The 18537-nt window shown below is 41.3% G+C and overlaps 1 protein-coding gene across 1 annotated transcript; it reads left to right on the top strand.

Moving 5' to 3' along the window:
- Window positions 1-1909: 1909 nt before the first annotated feature.
- capn9 (calpain 9) lies at window positions 1910-18044 on the top strand. Its single transcript, XM_012869831.3, has 20 exons — window positions 1910-2224; window positions 3249-3318; window positions 3408-3526; window positions 6015-6148; window positions 6243-6411; window positions 6562-6645; window positions 7502-7587; window positions 8235-8312; window positions 9864-10024; window positions 10648-10805; window positions 12009-12217; window positions 12473-12509; window positions 12592-12672; window positions 12836-12893; window positions 13729-13793; window positions 15503-15571; window positions 15674-15752; window positions 17034-17150; window positions 17285-17343; window positions 17552-18044. Exons 1-20 carry the CDS (start codon window positions 2018-2020, stop codon window positions 17576-17578), a joined length of 2067 nt encoding a protein of 688 aa, XP_012725285.2. The 5' UTR covers window positions 1910-2017; the 3' UTR covers window positions 17579-18044.
- Window positions 18045-18537: the final 493 nt, after the last annotated feature.

Raw genomic sequence — 18537 nt, 5'->3', positions numbered from 1 at the left:
CAGAGTGATCGTGGAGGGCAGAGTTTACACACTAGGGGGCAGGAAATGACTCCGTTTTAATAAGTTACTGGTGTCTGTGACAGAAGCAGAGAAGATTTTTCATGGTTTCCCGGTCTCAAAATGAACACCTCTTCACTCATTTCTACTAGCTGGACTCAGGTGCTGCCTGGAGGGGAAGCTTCCTGTTCGTGGATGTGAAAGCTGGAAGGAGTGCTCAGCCGTGGTGCAGCTTTCTGTTATCAGAGGCTGCATTCTGGCTGGCACCTTGTGAACCACGGCGGAACAATGTGAATGAGTGAGTCAGGGAGGGAGAAAACAAGCACACACACACACACACACACTCAACTATCCAGCTTTTCAGGATTTTTCAAGTTGCTTAACAGGTCTTACAAATCCCTCTGGCCAATAGAAACTATAAGGTTTACTAAATTTATTCACAAACCCCCAACACAGCAAAAACACAATAGCAATACATGTGCCCCACCTAAAGAGATATGCATGTAATTCAGAGCCAGGTCTAGTCTAAAAATCAGAATATGGCTCAGAAAGAACTGACTAGCTTTGCCTCAAGCTGCTCCGTTCTTTGAGATGTATTTATTATTTGGGTTTCATTTGGTATTCATCACAGTACATTTTCACTATTTTCCTCACAAAGCAGTGCAGAATATCCTCACTAGTAATCATTTTAGTCATTTCAGCTGCCAGTCTTTTTGTTTTCTCAGAATTTGGATTCTCTAGATTAATGTACTCTCATATTCAATAAATTTGAATAAGACTGTAGATCAGGGGTCTCCAATCCTTTTGAAACTGAGAGCCACTTCCTTGTTATGGTGTCATACGAAGGATTGACGTTTGTACTAGAAGAGTCAGAGTTCACCTTAACTTCATGTAAAATTAACATTTTTAATGCTTTTTTTAAAAAGATATTCTCATTTTTAAATCTATATAAATGCCCGTGGGATTATAAAGGTAGCGCAACAGAATAAAATAACATTTTAGACGCAGCACAGGAGGGTTTGACTCATGAGTCCATGGGGGGCTACCTGGAGCCTGAGGGCACCGTGTTGGTGACCATGATATAAAGCTTTTAGGTCACTTCCATGTCTCATTGCTGTATTTCCAAGTAGGTACACCATCCATCCATCCATCCATTTTCTAACACGTCTATCCCTCATGGGGTCTTGAGGGGTGCTGGTTTCTATCTCCATCTGTCAATGGGTGAGAGGCGGGGTACACCCTGGACAGGTCACCAGTCTATCACAGGGCAACATAGAGAGACAGACAGGGGAAACAACCACACACTCACACCTAAGGAAAATCTAGAGAGGCCAATTAACCTAACAGTCATGTTTTTGGACTGTGGGAGGAAGCCGGAGTACCCGGAGAGAACTGTAGGTACACTGGTGTTTTTAAATATTAATTGACATTTCTTTAGTTTGAGATTATGTCGGTGTTGATGTTAATGTGTTTCATTAAGACAGGGATTACCTGTTCCACTGTAGTCTGACACCTGGTTCCTTTTCAGGAACAAATACTGGGTTGTTACTTTTCAAAGGAACCCCAGTCAGGTTAGGACTTCATATGAATTTAGTTACTGATAGTACAGCATGGCTAGGTAGTTCATGGAAAGAGTCATTTGTTCTGCTTCCATGACAATGAAAACACTATAGTGGTGTTGATTTGATGGATACTACAAAAAGTGTAACTTTGAGTGTACTGTATGAAAAGGGCTGTTTGGAGATTACAGTAACTCATTTTTAGGCCCTTAATGTTGCTGTTGTCTTGTTAACGAGGATGAATCTTCCTGGAGGCCAAACCCAGTGAGAATGACAGAAAGGGAGTGGTTCTCAGCCTGGAGGACTAACCAGTTTCTGGCTGACTCAGGTGTGTCCGCCGACTAGCCCTACCCAGCTGACACTCTTCCCTACGCCAGCCGCAGAGCCGGCCAGTTTAGCAGGTGCAGCTCCTCTCACACCTAGTCCTCCTCCGCTCGCCGAGGTTCTTTCCGAAGAAGAGAATGCCTCTGCAGTCCACTCTGTCCGGCAGAAAGTCGGACTCCATCCAGGCCGTCAGCACTCAGTGGGATGGAAAGTCCTTTGAGCAGCTCAGGCAGGAGTGTCTCCAGAAGGGGGTCCTGTTTGAGGACCCGGACTTCCCTGCAACCGACTCCTCGCTCTTCTTCAGCCAGAGCGTTCCCGTCCAGATTGAATGGAAGAGGCCAACGGTACGTACAGTTAAAACCTCAGAGGTACTTGGTGGTGGGAAGGTGACTCAGACGGACATAAAGATGTCAAACTAACGTCTTAGATTCTTCTAAATGATGGAATCTGCTCAAAAGAAACACATTTACTGCCGCTTGTAAGTCAAAGCTGTGGAAATGAGGTAATCAAGGTTTACTACGGCGAGTTAATGCATAGAATAAAGACAAAGTTTACACTGCAAAAACTGAACTAAAAATAAGTACAATTTTCTTAAAATGAGTGTATCTGTCCTTGATTTTAGCAGGTAAATAAGATGATCTGTCAACGGAATAAGATTTTTGCACTTAAAATAGGAACAACTCATCTCCATCGTCTTATTTCAAGTACAGGATGTCTAATTATCTTATTTTAGGTTTCAAAATACTCAATCCATTGGCAGATAATATCATTTACCTGCTCAATTCAAGGACAAAAACCCAAATTTTAAGAACATTTTACTTATTTTAAGGTTTGTTTTTGCAATGTAGCTTGAAGAACTTTTTCCATGTCATGTGTTTGTAGTCACAGTTGGCAAACCTGATCTGCCTGAAAGCTTTTGTAAATAGAGCAGCTTCTTCGCGTTTACCTTCTCTTTAGTGAAAGTGGCGAGGTGGTTAGCTGCTGATCATTTGCTATGCCCAGAGCCTGGACTGGCTTGTATCTTTATGTTGTCCCATAGAGTCTTCTTTATCTGACCCTTTCCCCACCTTGCTTAGCTTATCTGTCAAAGCTACGCAGCAGGTCTGCCCTGGCCAGAATAAGATGACAAAACTCACCTCTCTACTTTGCAGGACATTTTTCTTCAGGGCGTTTCTTCAGAGTAAATGCTTCAGCTGCCATCATGTGTGTGTGTGGTGCTTATTTTCTGTTGGTGACTGACTGGGATTTCAGACTGATTGATATGTGTGGAATGTGAACACACCTATCAGGAATGCACTGGTGTGGCCCTCTTTAAAAAAAATCAACCAACCTGTTTCCTTTCTTGTTTTTTTTTTCCCACTTCTACAGGAGATATGTAAAAACCCAAAGTTTATTGTTGGCGGTGCGGACCGGACTGACATTTGCCAGGGACAGCTAGGTGGGTGGTCCTGTTATCTGTCTCTCTGAATTGTTTAACAAGCATATATTTCCTTTGCTCACTGTTGAGGCGCTTGTTTGTTGCCACAGGGGACTGTTGGCTCCTAGCGGCCATCGCTTCTTTGACTCTGAAAAAAGAAGCTCTGGCTCGAGTCGTTCCTCCCGACCAAAGCTTTGACCAAGGATACGCCGGCATCTTTCACTTCCAGGTAAACGACTGTTTGACACCGGACAGGGGAGACAGATTTTATGTGTCATGAAGCAGGATGTGTAATGCTTTAATTTGATATTGTTCACAGCAAAAGTAAAAAAGCTTTTTTGGAAGAAACTCACCAAGCATACAGCTTGATTTTCATCTCAACTTGGAATCTATTCTCTGATAAGCAATGTACGCAGGGTCCACTGGTGAATGCTGCAGCCTTCAAAATAAAGTGAAGGATAAAATTAAACAGTTGAAATGACACCAGTAAATACTTTGACGTTGCAACACGTATTTTGAGCTGATTAACAAATAGATATGTTGCCAAATTATTGAGACACCCCTCTAAGTCAATGAATGTAGCTGAACTAATTCCATGATTGCAGGTGGAAAGAAAAATCCAGCACTGAGGCATCTGAAACCATTTTTTTGTATGATCAGTTCCCTCTCGGGAGCTCAGAGAAATTAAGAGGTCAATTCATCAAATATCCTTGCTGCTGAATATTCCACAGTCATCAGCAACACAATCAAGTGGACATTGTTGGGAAGCCACAGAGCAGTAGAGCATAGAAAACCACAGAGCAGGAGCAGCGCAGGTAGAGGTACACACTGCGTAGAAGCCACCATCTGTCTGAGGGTCAATAGCTACAGACCTCCAAACTTCATCAGGACTATCTCAAGAATGATGTGTAGAGCTCTGGAATCATGGCTGAGCAGCATCCAAGTCTTATATCACCAAGTGTAATGTCATGGTGCGGATGTAGTAGTTTAAAGCACCTAGCAACCCAATGGATGAGTCAGGTTTAGGTGATCGGCTGGAGAATGGTAATAGAAAGTTTGGTTGAGGAGGAAGGATCGTGGTGTTTGCTTGTTTTATGGTGACTGTGTTTGCTCCTTCGCTTTTGGGCAAACTATTATATGCAATGACTTGTAAACGATAAATGGCTTGTACTTAATCAAGTCAGACGACCCGAAAGCACTTTACACTACAGTCTGAGCATTATATTGCCAAAGGTATTTGCCTTTAACCTAAATGTTCCACAGTCAACTGTCAGCTGTATGTATCAGAAGAAAGTGTTTGGGAGTGACAGCAACTCAGTCGTGAAGTGGTAGGCCACGTAGACTGACGGAGCGAGGTCAGTAGATGCTGAATAACATAGAGCGAAGAGGTCACCAACTTTCTGCAGTCAATCACTACACACTCCAAACTTCATGTGGCCTTCAGATTAGCTCAAGAACAGCACAGAGAGCTTCATTGAATGGGTTTCCATGGTTCAGCAGCTGCTTCCAAGCCCTACATCACCAAGTGCAATGCAAAGCATCAGATGCAGTGGTGTAAAGCATGCCGCTTCTGGACTCCAGAGCAGTGAAGTTTGGTGGAGGGGGTTATGGTGTGGAGTTGTTTCAGGAGCTGGGCTTGGCCCCTTAGTTCCATTGAAAGGAACTCATTTTGGACAACTCCATGCTCCCAACTTTGTGGAAACAGTTTGGAGCCGGCCCCTTCCTCCTCCAACATGACTGTGTGCACCAGAGCACAAAGCAAGGTTCATAAAGACATGGATAGCAGAGTCTAGTGTGAATGATTGACTGGCCTGCACAGAGTCCTGAATTGAGCCTGATAGAATACCTTTGGGATGAATTAGAGCGGAGACTGAGAGCCAGGCCTTCTCGTCCAACATCAGTGTCTGACCTCACAGATGCCTTTCTGGAAGAATGGTCAAAAATTCCCATAAACACTTCCCTTGCCAGAAGAGTTGAAGCTGTTTTAGCTGCAAATGGTGGATCGACGTCATATTGAGCCCCTATGGATTAGGAATGGGATGTCACTCAAACTCATATGTGAGTTAAGGCATGTGAGCAAATACTTTTAGCGATATAGTGTAGGTTAGTAGTCACAGCTGCCCTGGGGCAGACTGACAGAGGTGAGGTAGGCCCTGTGACCACCGCCAGCAGGCAATGCAGGTGAAGTGTCTTGCCTAAGGACCCGACTGAGATGGTCAGAGTGGGGGATTGGACCGACAACCTGCCAGTTACGGGATGGACTCCCTAACTCCTGTTCCACTGTTGCCCCATTGTGAAAACAATTTAGAGAAGGATTCCTCAGTTCTAACAGGACCACACACAGCGAAGCAAGGTCTTTAAGGACATGAGCGAGTGAGTTGGTGTAGAGGAACTTGCCATCACCAAACACCTTTGGGATGACATTTTAAATATACACATATAGAAGAGGGAAATAAGAATATCCATCCATCCATCCATCCATCCATCCATCCATCCATCCATCCATCCATCCATCCATCCATCCATCCATCCATCCATCCATCCATCCATCCATCCATCCATCCATCCATCCATTTTCTGACCCGCTTAATCCCTCATGGGGTGGTGGGGAAATAAGAATAGAGTTTTTTAAATATCTATATATATTCTGGTTTTACAATAGAGGAAGACAAGTTGAATTGATCACTTTGTGATGTGTTCTACATTGTCTTGCTTAGTTCTGGAATCACAACAAATGGCTGGATGTGGTGGTGGACGACAGGCTGCCGACGGTGAGAAACCAGCTCATCATGCTGCACTCAGCCTCCAACGACGAGTTCTGGAGCGCCTTGCTGGAAAAAGCCTACGCCAAGTAATAACACTGATAGCATGTGTCACAGACTGGAAGAGCGCTGCAGCAATCCTGAATTCTATTACTTAGTCCATGTTTTTTGGGTTTCTGTTAGAGTTTATGGCAGCTACGAGTCCCTGAAAGGCGGCAGCACCATGGAGGCCATGGAGGACTTCACAGGTGGAGTTGGAGAAGTTTACGAAACCAAGAAAGCTCCTGATAATCTGTTTGAAATTATGAAAAAGGCCTTGGACAGAGGCTCCATGATGGGATGCTCTATCGATGTAAGAATTTAGTTCCTCTCCCTCCCAGAAATACGGGGCTCTTATGTATTCATTGGATTTCTTTTAAACATCACAATGAGCATTTCAGGTCAGCTTTTCACTTCAAACCTGTCTGGTCTCTCTGATGTTTTTTTATTTTTTATTATCCAGATCTCCAGCTCAGCAGAGTCTGAAGCCAAGACCAGCACAGGCCTTGTGAAGGGGCACGCGTACTCCATTACCGGCCTGGAAGAGGTACGACTCCTCAGCGGGGAGGGAGAAACAAGTCAGACTGAATAAGTGTCAGCACCTCAGGGTCTCAAAGTGTTGATAATCAGTCATTTATCTACACGTAAAACATTTATGAAGACACTTTAGGTAGCCGTAGGTAAAATGAGATTCTTTTTCTGTTAGTTGTCTTGGAAAATTATTAATAGCTTGATGAAAATCTGTTAAAGTTTCAGAATTCCCACAGGAAAAAAAACCCCCGTAGAAGTTAACCGGAATGACCTTCACATATGACTGTCGGGCAAAAAGCAATGAATGTCGTGGCTGAAACAGAGTTTTCAGTTGGATACAGGCATCTTTTATATTCCTCAATACTCCCTGCAGTAGTTTGATAAACTCACTTTCTCTCAGATCTCAAAGACCTCCTGGATGTAACGCTTCTAGTGTTGTAACAGGGGAGCTAAACAGAGAGCTCCCCGACACGTTAAGCCAGTCCAACCTGACACGTTCACAGAAAGTTTAAAACAGAGAAAGTTTCAATTCAGGTCAAACTCTGATTGTAAGATTGACTGATTACATTTCTGTGTTTTGTTTTAGCAGCTATGCTTCTGAGAGTTATATATTCCTTTAAAACATGCTACTAATAAAATGTTTCAAGCAGGGACATTAATTAGCACTTTAACCTTTTACCCCTTTATTGGAGCTGTTTTATTCAACCTTCATTATAACCTGTTGGGGATCTTTGAACTGAACTTTACAGGCTTTCAAACAGAAATCTACCATTAAGTGATTGAATTATATATCAGGCTGTTTAAAGAAAAATATTTTCATTTTAAAGCTAACAGGGTTGAAATCCTAGCTAAAGTCTTTGGTTGCTTTTCAGGTGAATTTCAGAGGCCAGAAAGTCCAGCTGATTCGAATCAGGAACCCATGGGGTCAGGTCGAGTGGAACGGCCGCTGGAGTGACAAGTAGGAGGAAAAGACTGACTTATTTGTCTGTCAAAATAAAAGAATTTAATACTTCTGTCATATACAGCCCAGTTTAGAAAAATGTGGAATTATCTGGATTTCTAACCCTTTACTTGGAAAGTTTTGTCCGTTCTCTCTGTGAGTCACATGAATCAACCATACTGAACAGGAACACTTTCTATAGTTTGGTTGAACACACAATAGCTAGGCAAGCATGTTTTTTTTCTTTAGAATCTGGTAACTTTGGCAGCATTGGTAGCTGCTTAACAAAATGTTTATGACGACAAGTAAGTGTTTTGGTAGAATCCCCTCTGCTATTCTGGAAAGTCTTGCTGGATCATTTATGTTCTGGCTCAACTAAAGCCCCTTAGCTGGGTTTAACTCTGAACTCTTGCTTAGCACCAGAAAGTAAACACTCCTCTTCCTTTTCATCTCAGCTTGAACTTAACTTTGTATTTTCAGTTCAGTGGATCATTTACCAATTTCCTCCTGCAATCAGCCATTCCTCTAAGTAAAAAAATCAGGACCTAAATAAAATGTGACCCGAATAACACACAAATAGTGCATATACTGTTTTTATACATGGTTACTCTTCATATCTGCATGTTAAGAATGTTCCGGATCATTTGGTATTGTGTCTGTTTCAGTTCCAGAGAGTGGGATTATGTTGACAAAGCAGAAAAAACACGAATCCTGCAGAATTCAACTGATGACGGCGAATTTTGGTGAGACCAATAAATTTATCTGAAGCAAATGAAAAAAATATACAGGTTTTTGCATTTTGAATATAATGGCTGATTGAACAAGTGAAAAGTGACATATGAGAATTGTTGTTCTAGACAGCCAAAAACTCTTCCTGAGCCACTGGTTTTGTTATCCTCCTCTATAACAAAGGCTGCTTTATTAATGTTCAACATCAACTAAAATAACAATTGCGTTGCTTTTTTATGCAAAATAAAAAAAACCAAAGCGTAATATCTTCTGAGGAGGTAAAGCTATATTTAGGTGACAAAGTGGACATATACCCTGAACTGCTGAAAATTTGCCACAAAGATACACAAAGTAGATTTACATCCACACATGCTGTATATAATGGAAGAAATATATATAAAAAAACGCACAGATAAAGGTCACATGGGGGCATGTTTTGTTGTTGGAACCTAGAGCAACACAAGATGACTTAAGATTGTTATACTTTTCTGCACCACTGGCGTGGCTATGGGTATGCCTAGGCACACCCAATGAAGTGGTTTTCCTTTGAATTTATCTTTATCTGTTAAAGTCATCATTAAAAATCAACATAAAATAAAATGAAGGAGAATAAAACAGAGTTTCTGCTTGTCCCAAACAGGAACACAGCAAGCTTCATGTTCTAGTTCTCAGTGAACCCCACAATGTTAATCCCTCACGCTCAGCGCAGAGCTGAAAGAAGATTTTTTTCTCCTCTCCCCTCACCGCCTCAACCTGGCATCATTGTACATAAATTATGACAATCAGATCCCGAATAGCCTATTGTTTTTTCATTAGCCACCTAGGCTGTGTAGAAAGGCGCGATGCAGTGAAGCGCTGAGTTTAAAGGGCTGCATGCTCCTAGAATTTGGGGATACGACATAAAATTGCTATTTCCTGTAGGCTTAAGTCTAATGCTAGTGGGTTAAAGGCAAAGCAGGAGTCCATGCCTCACTGGGTCCGCTTAGAGAACAAACATGAAACTTCTGCTTGGAGAACATCTTCAAACTCAGCCTTCGGCGTGCGTAATGACACACTTTGAGGCGCCGTGCACAAATACAGGGGAAATGATGTCTGGTCAGGGCGGAGGTTGGGATGACAAACCTGTCGCTGTGGAAGGTGACGACAAAGTTTATGAACTGTAACAATCTACAAGAACAGGAGCAGAGAAGAAGAAAACTCAGCTGCTGGATCAGATGCAGCGTAGCAAACCCAGCCAACCGTATTTCCCCGTATCAATCGCCTCAAAATTGCTTACTATTAGTGCCTTTTAGGCAACTTTGCCTTAATTAAAAAAAAAAATCACCATGTTGATGTCAGAAAGTTGTAGGTTTGTTTCTAGCTTCCTCCACTGCCACATGCAGTGTGCCGCTGAGCAAGACACTTCATCCCAAGACACCTGTTGATGTGTGAATTGGTGCATCAGTGTGAGCATGTTGGTGAATGTGGTTCTAGTGCTGTGAGTGATCGGTTTGGCTGGAAGAGTTCAGTCCATGACTTTAATGTTGAAGTCAGGGAGACATTGTTGTGGTTTTTTTTAACTCCAGGATGGAGTTTGAGGACTTCAAGAGGAACTATGATAAGGCGGAGATCTGCAACATGACCCCTGATGCCCTGGATGACAGCACAAAACGCCACTGGGAGGTCAACGTGTTTGAGGGCAACTGGATCCGTGGCTCCACTGCCGGAGGCTGCAGGAACTACATTGGTGAGAGACATTTTATCAAGAGCAATTCACATGTGTCAAACTCAAGGCCTGCGGAGGCAATGTATCCGGCCCTCAAGATTAAAAAAAGGCACATTATCATGTCATGAAGTAGAGGCATATATCCTTTTAAACTGTATAAAGTGGCTAAAACTGTGCCTCCTGTAGCGAATGTTGATTTTTTTAACTGTGTAGTACTAGTGTACTACTAGATGTCAGTTTTCCCACAACACATTAAAACATCCCAGAAATGTCCAAAAAGAGAAAAAGTGATGCAGAATGATGTGAGTTTAAAGTGTAACTCACCCCAATATCAACTTTTTTTGCAGATATACTGTATGAACTGGGCCTAGAGTGTTACTTTATGTTGTTGTGCATCTTTTTATATTTCTATTTGAACTGAAATGAAATTCTGAAATCAAAAATATCATCTATATACGTAAAACCGACCCTTGTAATGACTTCATGATGCCAAATTGAGCTTGACACCCCTTCTCTACTCGGTATAGTTAGAGATTTTGCTGTAGCATGAGCTCTTTTATTTTTGCTTGATGTGTTGATTTAGAGAATTTGAGGTGTGCCTATGATGAATCATTTACATCAAAGCTCAACACTTGTATCTGCAGACACGTTCTGGACCAACCCACAGTTCAGGCTGAAGCTGGAAGACGCTGATGATGACGATGACGTCTGCAGTGTGGTGATTGCTCTGATGCAGAAGAACCGACGGAAGCTCAGAAAAGAAGGCCTGGACCTTGAAACAATCGGCTTTGCAGTCTATGAGGTCAGATAGTACACATCTCTACATTTGTCAGCTTTTTTTTCTTTCAGTTATAGTGCAGAAGGGTTAGTGAAAAACAATAGTGATGCAAAAAGTCACCAACTGCATCAACGGCTGTGTTCATTGGCTGAGAGGCACCTGGGGTGCTTTGACAGGCGCCCACACGTCTATCATGTCCAAATCCCAAAAGTCGTTCCTGCTCCAGAATCACCAGGGTTTCCTCCTACTCAGCCTGCCACACTGGACCTCTGGGTTGATCACACAACTGTCTTGACTAGCCTACCTGGCCCCAGTAGCCCTTAAATGTCGTTTGGGGAGACAACACTGATATTATCTACTGCTTTTATCAAGTTTTCTCTCATCACTGAGCATTCTCACTTTTGCTCCAGGATTCTATTTGTTCTTTGTCATTCTGTTGACTTGTCGCACATTATCTATGGACTGTCTAGATTAGGCATCTCCAAAGAGCGGCCCTGGGGCCATTTGAAGCCCCAGTACTAATTTTGTACCTGTTACAAAAAGTGTTTTGAGATGCTTACCCAAATCCTGTTCTTATATTGCTAGACCAAAATAATAAAAAAAAAAATTCTAATCGAGTCCACACTGATTTGCAAACTGGAGGACCATCTTTTTATAAGGCAAATGAGCCAAACCCTTTTTAAACTTTTAGATCTACAATGATGTACACATCCTTTTCCAGCTGAAAACATGACAAACTTGTTTAATTAAAATTCAATATCATACATTGTAGATTTAATACAATTTTTTGGCTGTTAATTTTTTGGCCCTCGAGTACTTCTGACTTCACAGTTTCTGCCCATGTGCCGAAAAGTTTGGACACCCCTGGTCTAGATCATTCTGTTGTCCACCCGCCAGTCAAGTCCCCGGATTTTTGCCAGACTGAAAAATTGTTGGATCCGCCTTTCAATCAACTGAGATCCAGTGCCGGTCTAACTTCAGTGAGGACAGCAGTGGGCGTACCTCCCATACAACAGAATACAGCGGGCATAGGGAGTCCTTCAATATGTACCCAGACATAAGACCACCAGGATGTCCATACTTTATACTCCGTTATCTTTCCATCTGATATTGTAATTATTCTACTACAGCTGGGTGGGCTTTCAGCTCATGCTGTCGGGGTCTGATAGCATTCTAGCATCCTCACACTCAGATCTCATGTCCTCCTCTGTCTTTCTGGTAATTCAGGCTCCAGACGAGGAGGACCACGTGGGGAAAGATTTCTTCCGCTACCACCCCTCTAAGGCTCGCAGCAGGACGTATATCAACATGCGAGAGGTGTCAGAGCGCTTCACCCTGCCCCCCGGGAACTACCTGCTGGTCCCCACCACCTTCCAGCCCCACCACGAGGCCGACTTCCTCATTCGCATCTTCTCCGAGAAAAAGGCAGAAGCCATGTGAGTGTTTAGCCCTGGGTGCACTCATGAGTTCAAAGATCAAATTCAGAATACATTTTGTTTTACTATTTGCAACTGGTTTCGAAAAGTAAGAATTCTTTAAATTGAATTTGGACCAATTTTTCCTAATTATTATAATGATGGCACATTTATGGCTGTCAGTGGAAGGTTACAGCAGCTTTAAGAGGAAAAATGAACAAATATAAATGAATTGGTATGCTGCCTGTTTTATGAACATGGAGTTTTGTTCTACAGAGAGATGGGGACCAATGTGGATGCAGACCTGCCAGAGGTAATTCAATTCCTGATCGTAATTCACGTGTTTAGTCAATGAGTCCGCTCAGTTGATACTGAGGCTGTGTCATTTCCACCAGCCACCCATGCCCAGCCCTCCAGAGGAGGAGACAGATGAAGAGAAAGGCCTGAGGAGGCTCTTTGAGCAGTTGGCTGGTTCGGTAAGAAAAGCTTTTCAAGACTCCCAAAATCTATGAGGATCATCTTTACGATGTGACAGCCATATTCTGCTCAAGACTTTCAGAAGCAGCGTCTAAAATGCTTTTCTCAGATCAACAGCAGCTTTTATAATTTGCTTGTAACCTTTGTTCTATGTAACAACAGGACAGCGCTATCAGTGTGAGAGAGCTCCAGCAGATGCTGAATGGTGTTCTCAGCAGAAGTGAGTAGAAAAAAGGCAAAGTAAAGTATTTGGCTAATTTCCATTCTGTCTTCGGAGTGGGAGTGGAAGAAAAGCTGGGATAGAGGCAGAACAAAGCGAAAGCACGAACAGAAAAGGTGCCAGACAAATATACAGAACATCAGAACCCAAAACCCAAAGCAGCAAAAGTATATCTGCTAGTGCGAAAGTGGAGGTGGCTGAGAGCAAGTTACAACAAGGTGTTAAAAGAAGATTAAAATGAAAACAATTAAAATACAGGGAGCTAAAGCAGGTAAGCAAACCTGCAACAAGGAGCAGGTGTGATCAGGAAGGTAACTGGGTTGTGGGGTCCAGGAAGATCTAACGGGAAAACCAAAGTCCACAGTAAGCCCAAACAAAACACCAAACTAGAATTTGAATTCATGACCTTGATCTTCTTAAAATAAACCTCGACCTTTAACGTTGGTGATCTAACATACAGCATGTATATTGAATTGAGCATCAGATAGGAAACACACTGGCACACACCAAATGGATAAATTCATAACAACAGAACTTAGTTACCCACAATATGCTCAATTAAGAAAAGAAAAATGTAAATGGTATATTTAAAACACAAAGCCCCCATTTCTTCTGTATTTTAAAAAGTATGGACTAAAGAAAGGCAAATGAACAAAACCACTGCCTTAAAAGACAAATTTAGACATGATGTCTCAGGAATCTGTTGCAGTTTGTCACTGGTATTCTTTTTTTGCTGTACTGAATTGCATCAGTTATGGGAAGTTGTAGCTGAGAATGTGTGGAACACCACAGCCTATATAAGATCTGCTGAATGATGTTATTTATTTGTCCTCAGGAAAAGAGATCAAATTTGATGGGCTGAGTCTCAGCACCTGCCACAGTATCATCAACCTGATGGATGTATCCTTCCAAGTCCCTCCTGTTCACCAACTATGCATGCTCAGTCTACAGAGGTCCTGCTGTTTTTCTTCTCTATTAACACTTTAAAAACAGATCACATCAAAGAGGAAAATCTTTAAAATGTGTCCTCCAAGCTGTGGTGAATGTGTTTGTATTGCTCCTATTTATGATAATAGTAGATCTTTATCAATGATAACTGCTGCCCTGTAAACAATCTAGAGAAGCGATCACCTAGCATAACCATCAACTCAACAAGAATACTGTCCCCAGGGAGGCAGAAAGCTCTGTGGGGATAGCTACAACAACCAAAGAACAATTGACTGGATGGTTCCAGGCTCCTTAAGGGAATACTCCAACATTTTGGAAGTGAGGTTCTCCTAAAAGATTAAAAGCAGCTAACATCTTAGCTGCTTTAGGTACGGCTGATTCTGGGCATGGCGCTAAGAGCCAGTCTGAGACAGGCCAAGTCCACAGTGGACTTCTTACCATCGTAATACAGCATCAATCTCACGTCACAAGAGTTTAAGCTGGTGCTAAAATGTTTAAACTGGTGGGGAAACCTTTCCAACCAAGGTTACTGTCTGATAAAGAAGTGAAGCGGTGTTAAAAGTAAATGTATTATTGTGGGTAATGTGAACACTATTTCATGGAGTTTTACGCCGTCTTACTTCACTGTTAGGTAGTAACTCTGAGTTAGCAGGTACTTCATACAGGAAGCTCATTAGTGGCTCATCGCCTCTTACCTCCATTTCTCATTAGCTCCGGTTTGAATGCTGGTGAAGGGGGTGGACCTGTTTCGGTTCAATTTGCATGTTATCTAAGCCTTTACAAGGCCTTTGTTGGGCAGTACTATAAAGCTTGGAACTCCACAGTACTCCAGACATTTTGAATTGAGAAATCTTTCTGGATAGGAAGCGATACGTCTTCAAACTTCTCAAAAGAAGAAGTCCAGTTGTTTTGCTTTTTAACTTTTTTAGAAACTGCGGTTTAAATAACCACTCAGTGCAAAACTTGAGACAGTTTGAAGGTTCACAAAATAAGGTTGGCTCAGGCTGATGTGACCTTCTCGAGACATGAGCTGTTTTGGGATGATAACATGTCAGCTTTGGTCTTGGTGACTCACACACTGGCTTTAGCTGCATTCCTCGGACAGGGTTGCCAGATCTGACTCGGCCACCTAAATGAAACCAACCGTATTTGCAACCTCTCTCGAAACTCATGTTGAAAGTGTAAAACTATTTCACGCATAAACAGCACTAAGAAAAGAGAAACGTTATACCTGAGAAAAGTGTTCAGAAGCATGAATACCAGCATGAATTGTAAACCCGACTCACTCTAACATTCTCTGAATCATTTGACTCTTATTAACCAATGACTTTCACTGACTGATGTTGTCAAATTTGACAGGTTCTCTATGTTTCAAAATAAACAAACTAATGAGTGCAAGACAGCAACAGTTTATTGATATGCATACATTTTTACTTCTCTGCCCCACAATGACAACTACATTGATCAAATTTTCCTATGAAGACTTTCTAAAAACCTGCCAAACATTGAGAAAAGCAGCCCACACTTAGCAAGCCACCCAAAGCATTTATTCAGCCTGGCAGCACTCTCCCCTGATGCATCAGATTATGAGGCCTGGTTTTCAGAATATATGTAACATAATCAAGATGTTTTTAAAGATTTTTCTTAACAGAATTAAACAGGTGGACAACACAGGCAAGATGGAGTTCCAGGAGTTCAAGGTCTTTTGGGATAAGATGAAGAAATGGATCGTACGTACTTATTGATAGGTTGAAATGGTTTATCAGCAGTGGTGAAGGGTTGAGTATAACTTGTTGTTGTGAAGGCTATTAAGGACCAACTTGTTGTTGCAGATGCTCTTCCTGTCCTATGACACAGACCGGTCAGGGAAGATGTCTTCTTACGAGCTTCGCATAGCTCTTAAAGCTGCAGGTGAGTAAACTGATCAGTTGTGTTTATTTCAACTTTTACATTTTCATCTCAGTTTTATACATTACAAACATATATTTAGACTTTCCATGACTTTCCTAAGTGAACAATATTATTATTTTGTTGTTATAAAGATGAGAGTGTGTCTTGACCTCATAGTTGATGGAGTTTCAATGGGGGTGTTGCATTGTGGGAGGAAGTGCACTCATGTGTAGAGTGAGTACAGGACTGGACTGAGAACACGTCCTTGGAGGACACCAGTGCAGAGAGTCATGATTGCGGCAGGATTGGTGACCAGGTCTGACCTGTTGGGGATTTTGATGCAAGATCCATATGTGTGCCAGACATAGTGAAGAACAAATTTGAACTGGCCAGAAAAAAGACAACATTTTAATGATTTAGTGGCCACGCTGAAAATATGTCTGCTTTTTGTCTGCATTATATTTCCCTGGGATTAAACTTATTTTTTTATAGGCTCAATTCGAATACCTTTATAGAGCAAGGACTCTTCAGCTAAAGCGGAAGTGCATCACCAGCCGCTATGATAAGTGCTGATTGAATACTGCAGTCAGTAAGGAAGGAGGGAGGAAAAGTAGCGTGTAGACTCGGATTTGACTCGGATCATCCATGCATGTTTCCGTCATGTAATGATGTCGGAGTTAAAGGCTGTCCGAATTCAGCACAGCAATCCCAAGCTCCTTTCCTCCCCACAATAAAGTTCTTACAGGAGCTAGAAGCTATTCTTAAGGGTATTCAGATGGAGCCATAGAGTCCATGTCCAGTAAAACAGCCATACCGTATTCATACTTCCAGTCTTGTATGAGTTTTTCTTTTGCTTCATGTCTGTTGTATGAAGCAACATGGTGATTAAACCTGATTCTGATTCTTACTTTGTATCCTTCTTTCTGGCTTTTCTTTCTTGTACCTTTCCTTCCTTTCTTTTTTTACTTTCGTGTGTCCCTTTTTCCTTCCTCCCTTGTGTCCTTTCTTGTATTTTTGTATTGTCTAGTTTTTGCAGGATCCTTATTTTAAGGCTGATCATTAAAGAAATAACTGCAAAAATTATTGGTGAACTTCAGTTTTTCAAAAATATTTTTTTCTAAACATTTGTATATATTAAAATGAATACAAAGAACTGTGAACTCTGGAATCTGGAAAAGTCTTGAATTTTTTTCATGAAATAGAAAGAATCCATTATTGGTAATGATTTTAGTGTAAATCTCATCATATATTAACCATCTAGACCGCTGGGTTTAAATCTAACTTCTGCTTGGCTCCATGAAGGTATGCATCTGGACAACAAGCTCCTGCAGCTGGTTGGCTTGAGGTTTGCAGATGAAAACTATGACATTGACTTTGATGACTACCTCACCTGCATCGTCCGCCTGGAGAACATGTTCAGTACGTTAACATGATTACAACCCATCAACGTTCCTTTCTGACCTGAAATAAAAAAAAAAATACAATTAGACTGCAATAGTTTCTGCTGAATTTCGTTTGTCTCTGAGTGGACTAACGTTCTGTCTCTCATGTAGGAGTTTTCCAGGCCATGGATGACCGTAACAGGGGAAGAGTAAAAATGAACATCATGCAGGTAAAAAAAAAAAAAAAAACACCTTACTCCCTCTGTAATTACATGTTACTTGTTTCTTTACCCCCCAGGTAAACCAAAAGAGTATTCTTATAATAATCCTATTACTGCCAGCATCTTCATGCTTCCTTTGTTTCTTGATACTAGCATAAATTCCAATTTTATTTAGATCATGTTAATTTAGCAACCTTTTTTCCTTTGTATTTCACAGTTCCTTATGTTGTCGATGAATGTCTGAGAAAGAGGTGGAAGCAAACAGGCGCTGGAGGAGGAGCAGAAAGTAGTGAAATATTGCCGTGTTTTACGTTTTCATATTTTAAAGTCTTTATCTGTCCAGTTTACAAGCCACTGTTTAATGAATATTGTGAAACGCTTTCTGCACCAAAGTGTTCAGTCGTTTAAACTTTGGATTTTGCTGCCTTTTCTTCATTCAATACCTGAATGCAAACAAATTGTTAATAAAAATCTATATTATAAATACTTCTGTTTTTGTCTTGTTTATTAATATAAGGGTTAAAGGTGTCTTGGTTTTATGGGTAGCAGGCCTGCTCCTCGTCTTCCTCCTGGATCCCCCAGCCTAAACTACACAAGCATTGCTTTGTGACTTGTCAACCGCTTGTGTTGCCATTCTGGGTCTTTCTCTTTTGACTGAGTCATAGTTTCTTTGGTGTTTTGATTTTTGTATTAAAGAGATTTTTTTTCCACTAATGCGTGCCTACCGTTTTGATTCTCAGTCATCTGGGTTATACTGCCTCATAGATGGTGCATCATTAACTGTCATTAACTGTATAGTATTTTGATTAGATGCTTAATTATATGTGTATTGTATGTATCATAAAGTCTTATCAGTTTGACCAAATAAAGTATAATCTATCAGCAGTCAATTCTGAAAGGGTAAATTCTCCATCAGGGAGTTGAATTGCTTCTTCATACAAAGAAATGGGTGGAATATATTATGAAAATACATTTTATTCTCACTTTGATAGGAAATCAAATGATCACATTAGAACTAAGTGCAAGTAGAATAAATAATTAACATCGGTAATCACACTAATTGCAATTTAAAAATTACGTAAACGAATGTTTCAATTTACTTCATTTAGAATTTGTAACACTGGAGTTTAGGAAACCAGTTTATTCTAACTGGAAACAGACACAATTTAGAAGGATTTTACATCATAAGCATTTAAATTACTC

The sequence above is a fragment of the Fundulus heteroclitus genome, chromosome 5 (assembly GCF_011125445.2).
Source record: "Fundulus heteroclitus isolate FHET01 chromosome 5, MU-UCD_Fhet_4.1, whole genome shotgun sequence".
Taxonomy (NCBI): Eukaryota; Metazoa; Chordata; class Actinopteri; order Cyprinodontiformes; family Fundulidae; genus Fundulus; species Fundulus heteroclitus.
Note: the sequence above shows the minus strand (reverse complement) of the source record. Positions and strands in the feature narration are given on the sequence as shown.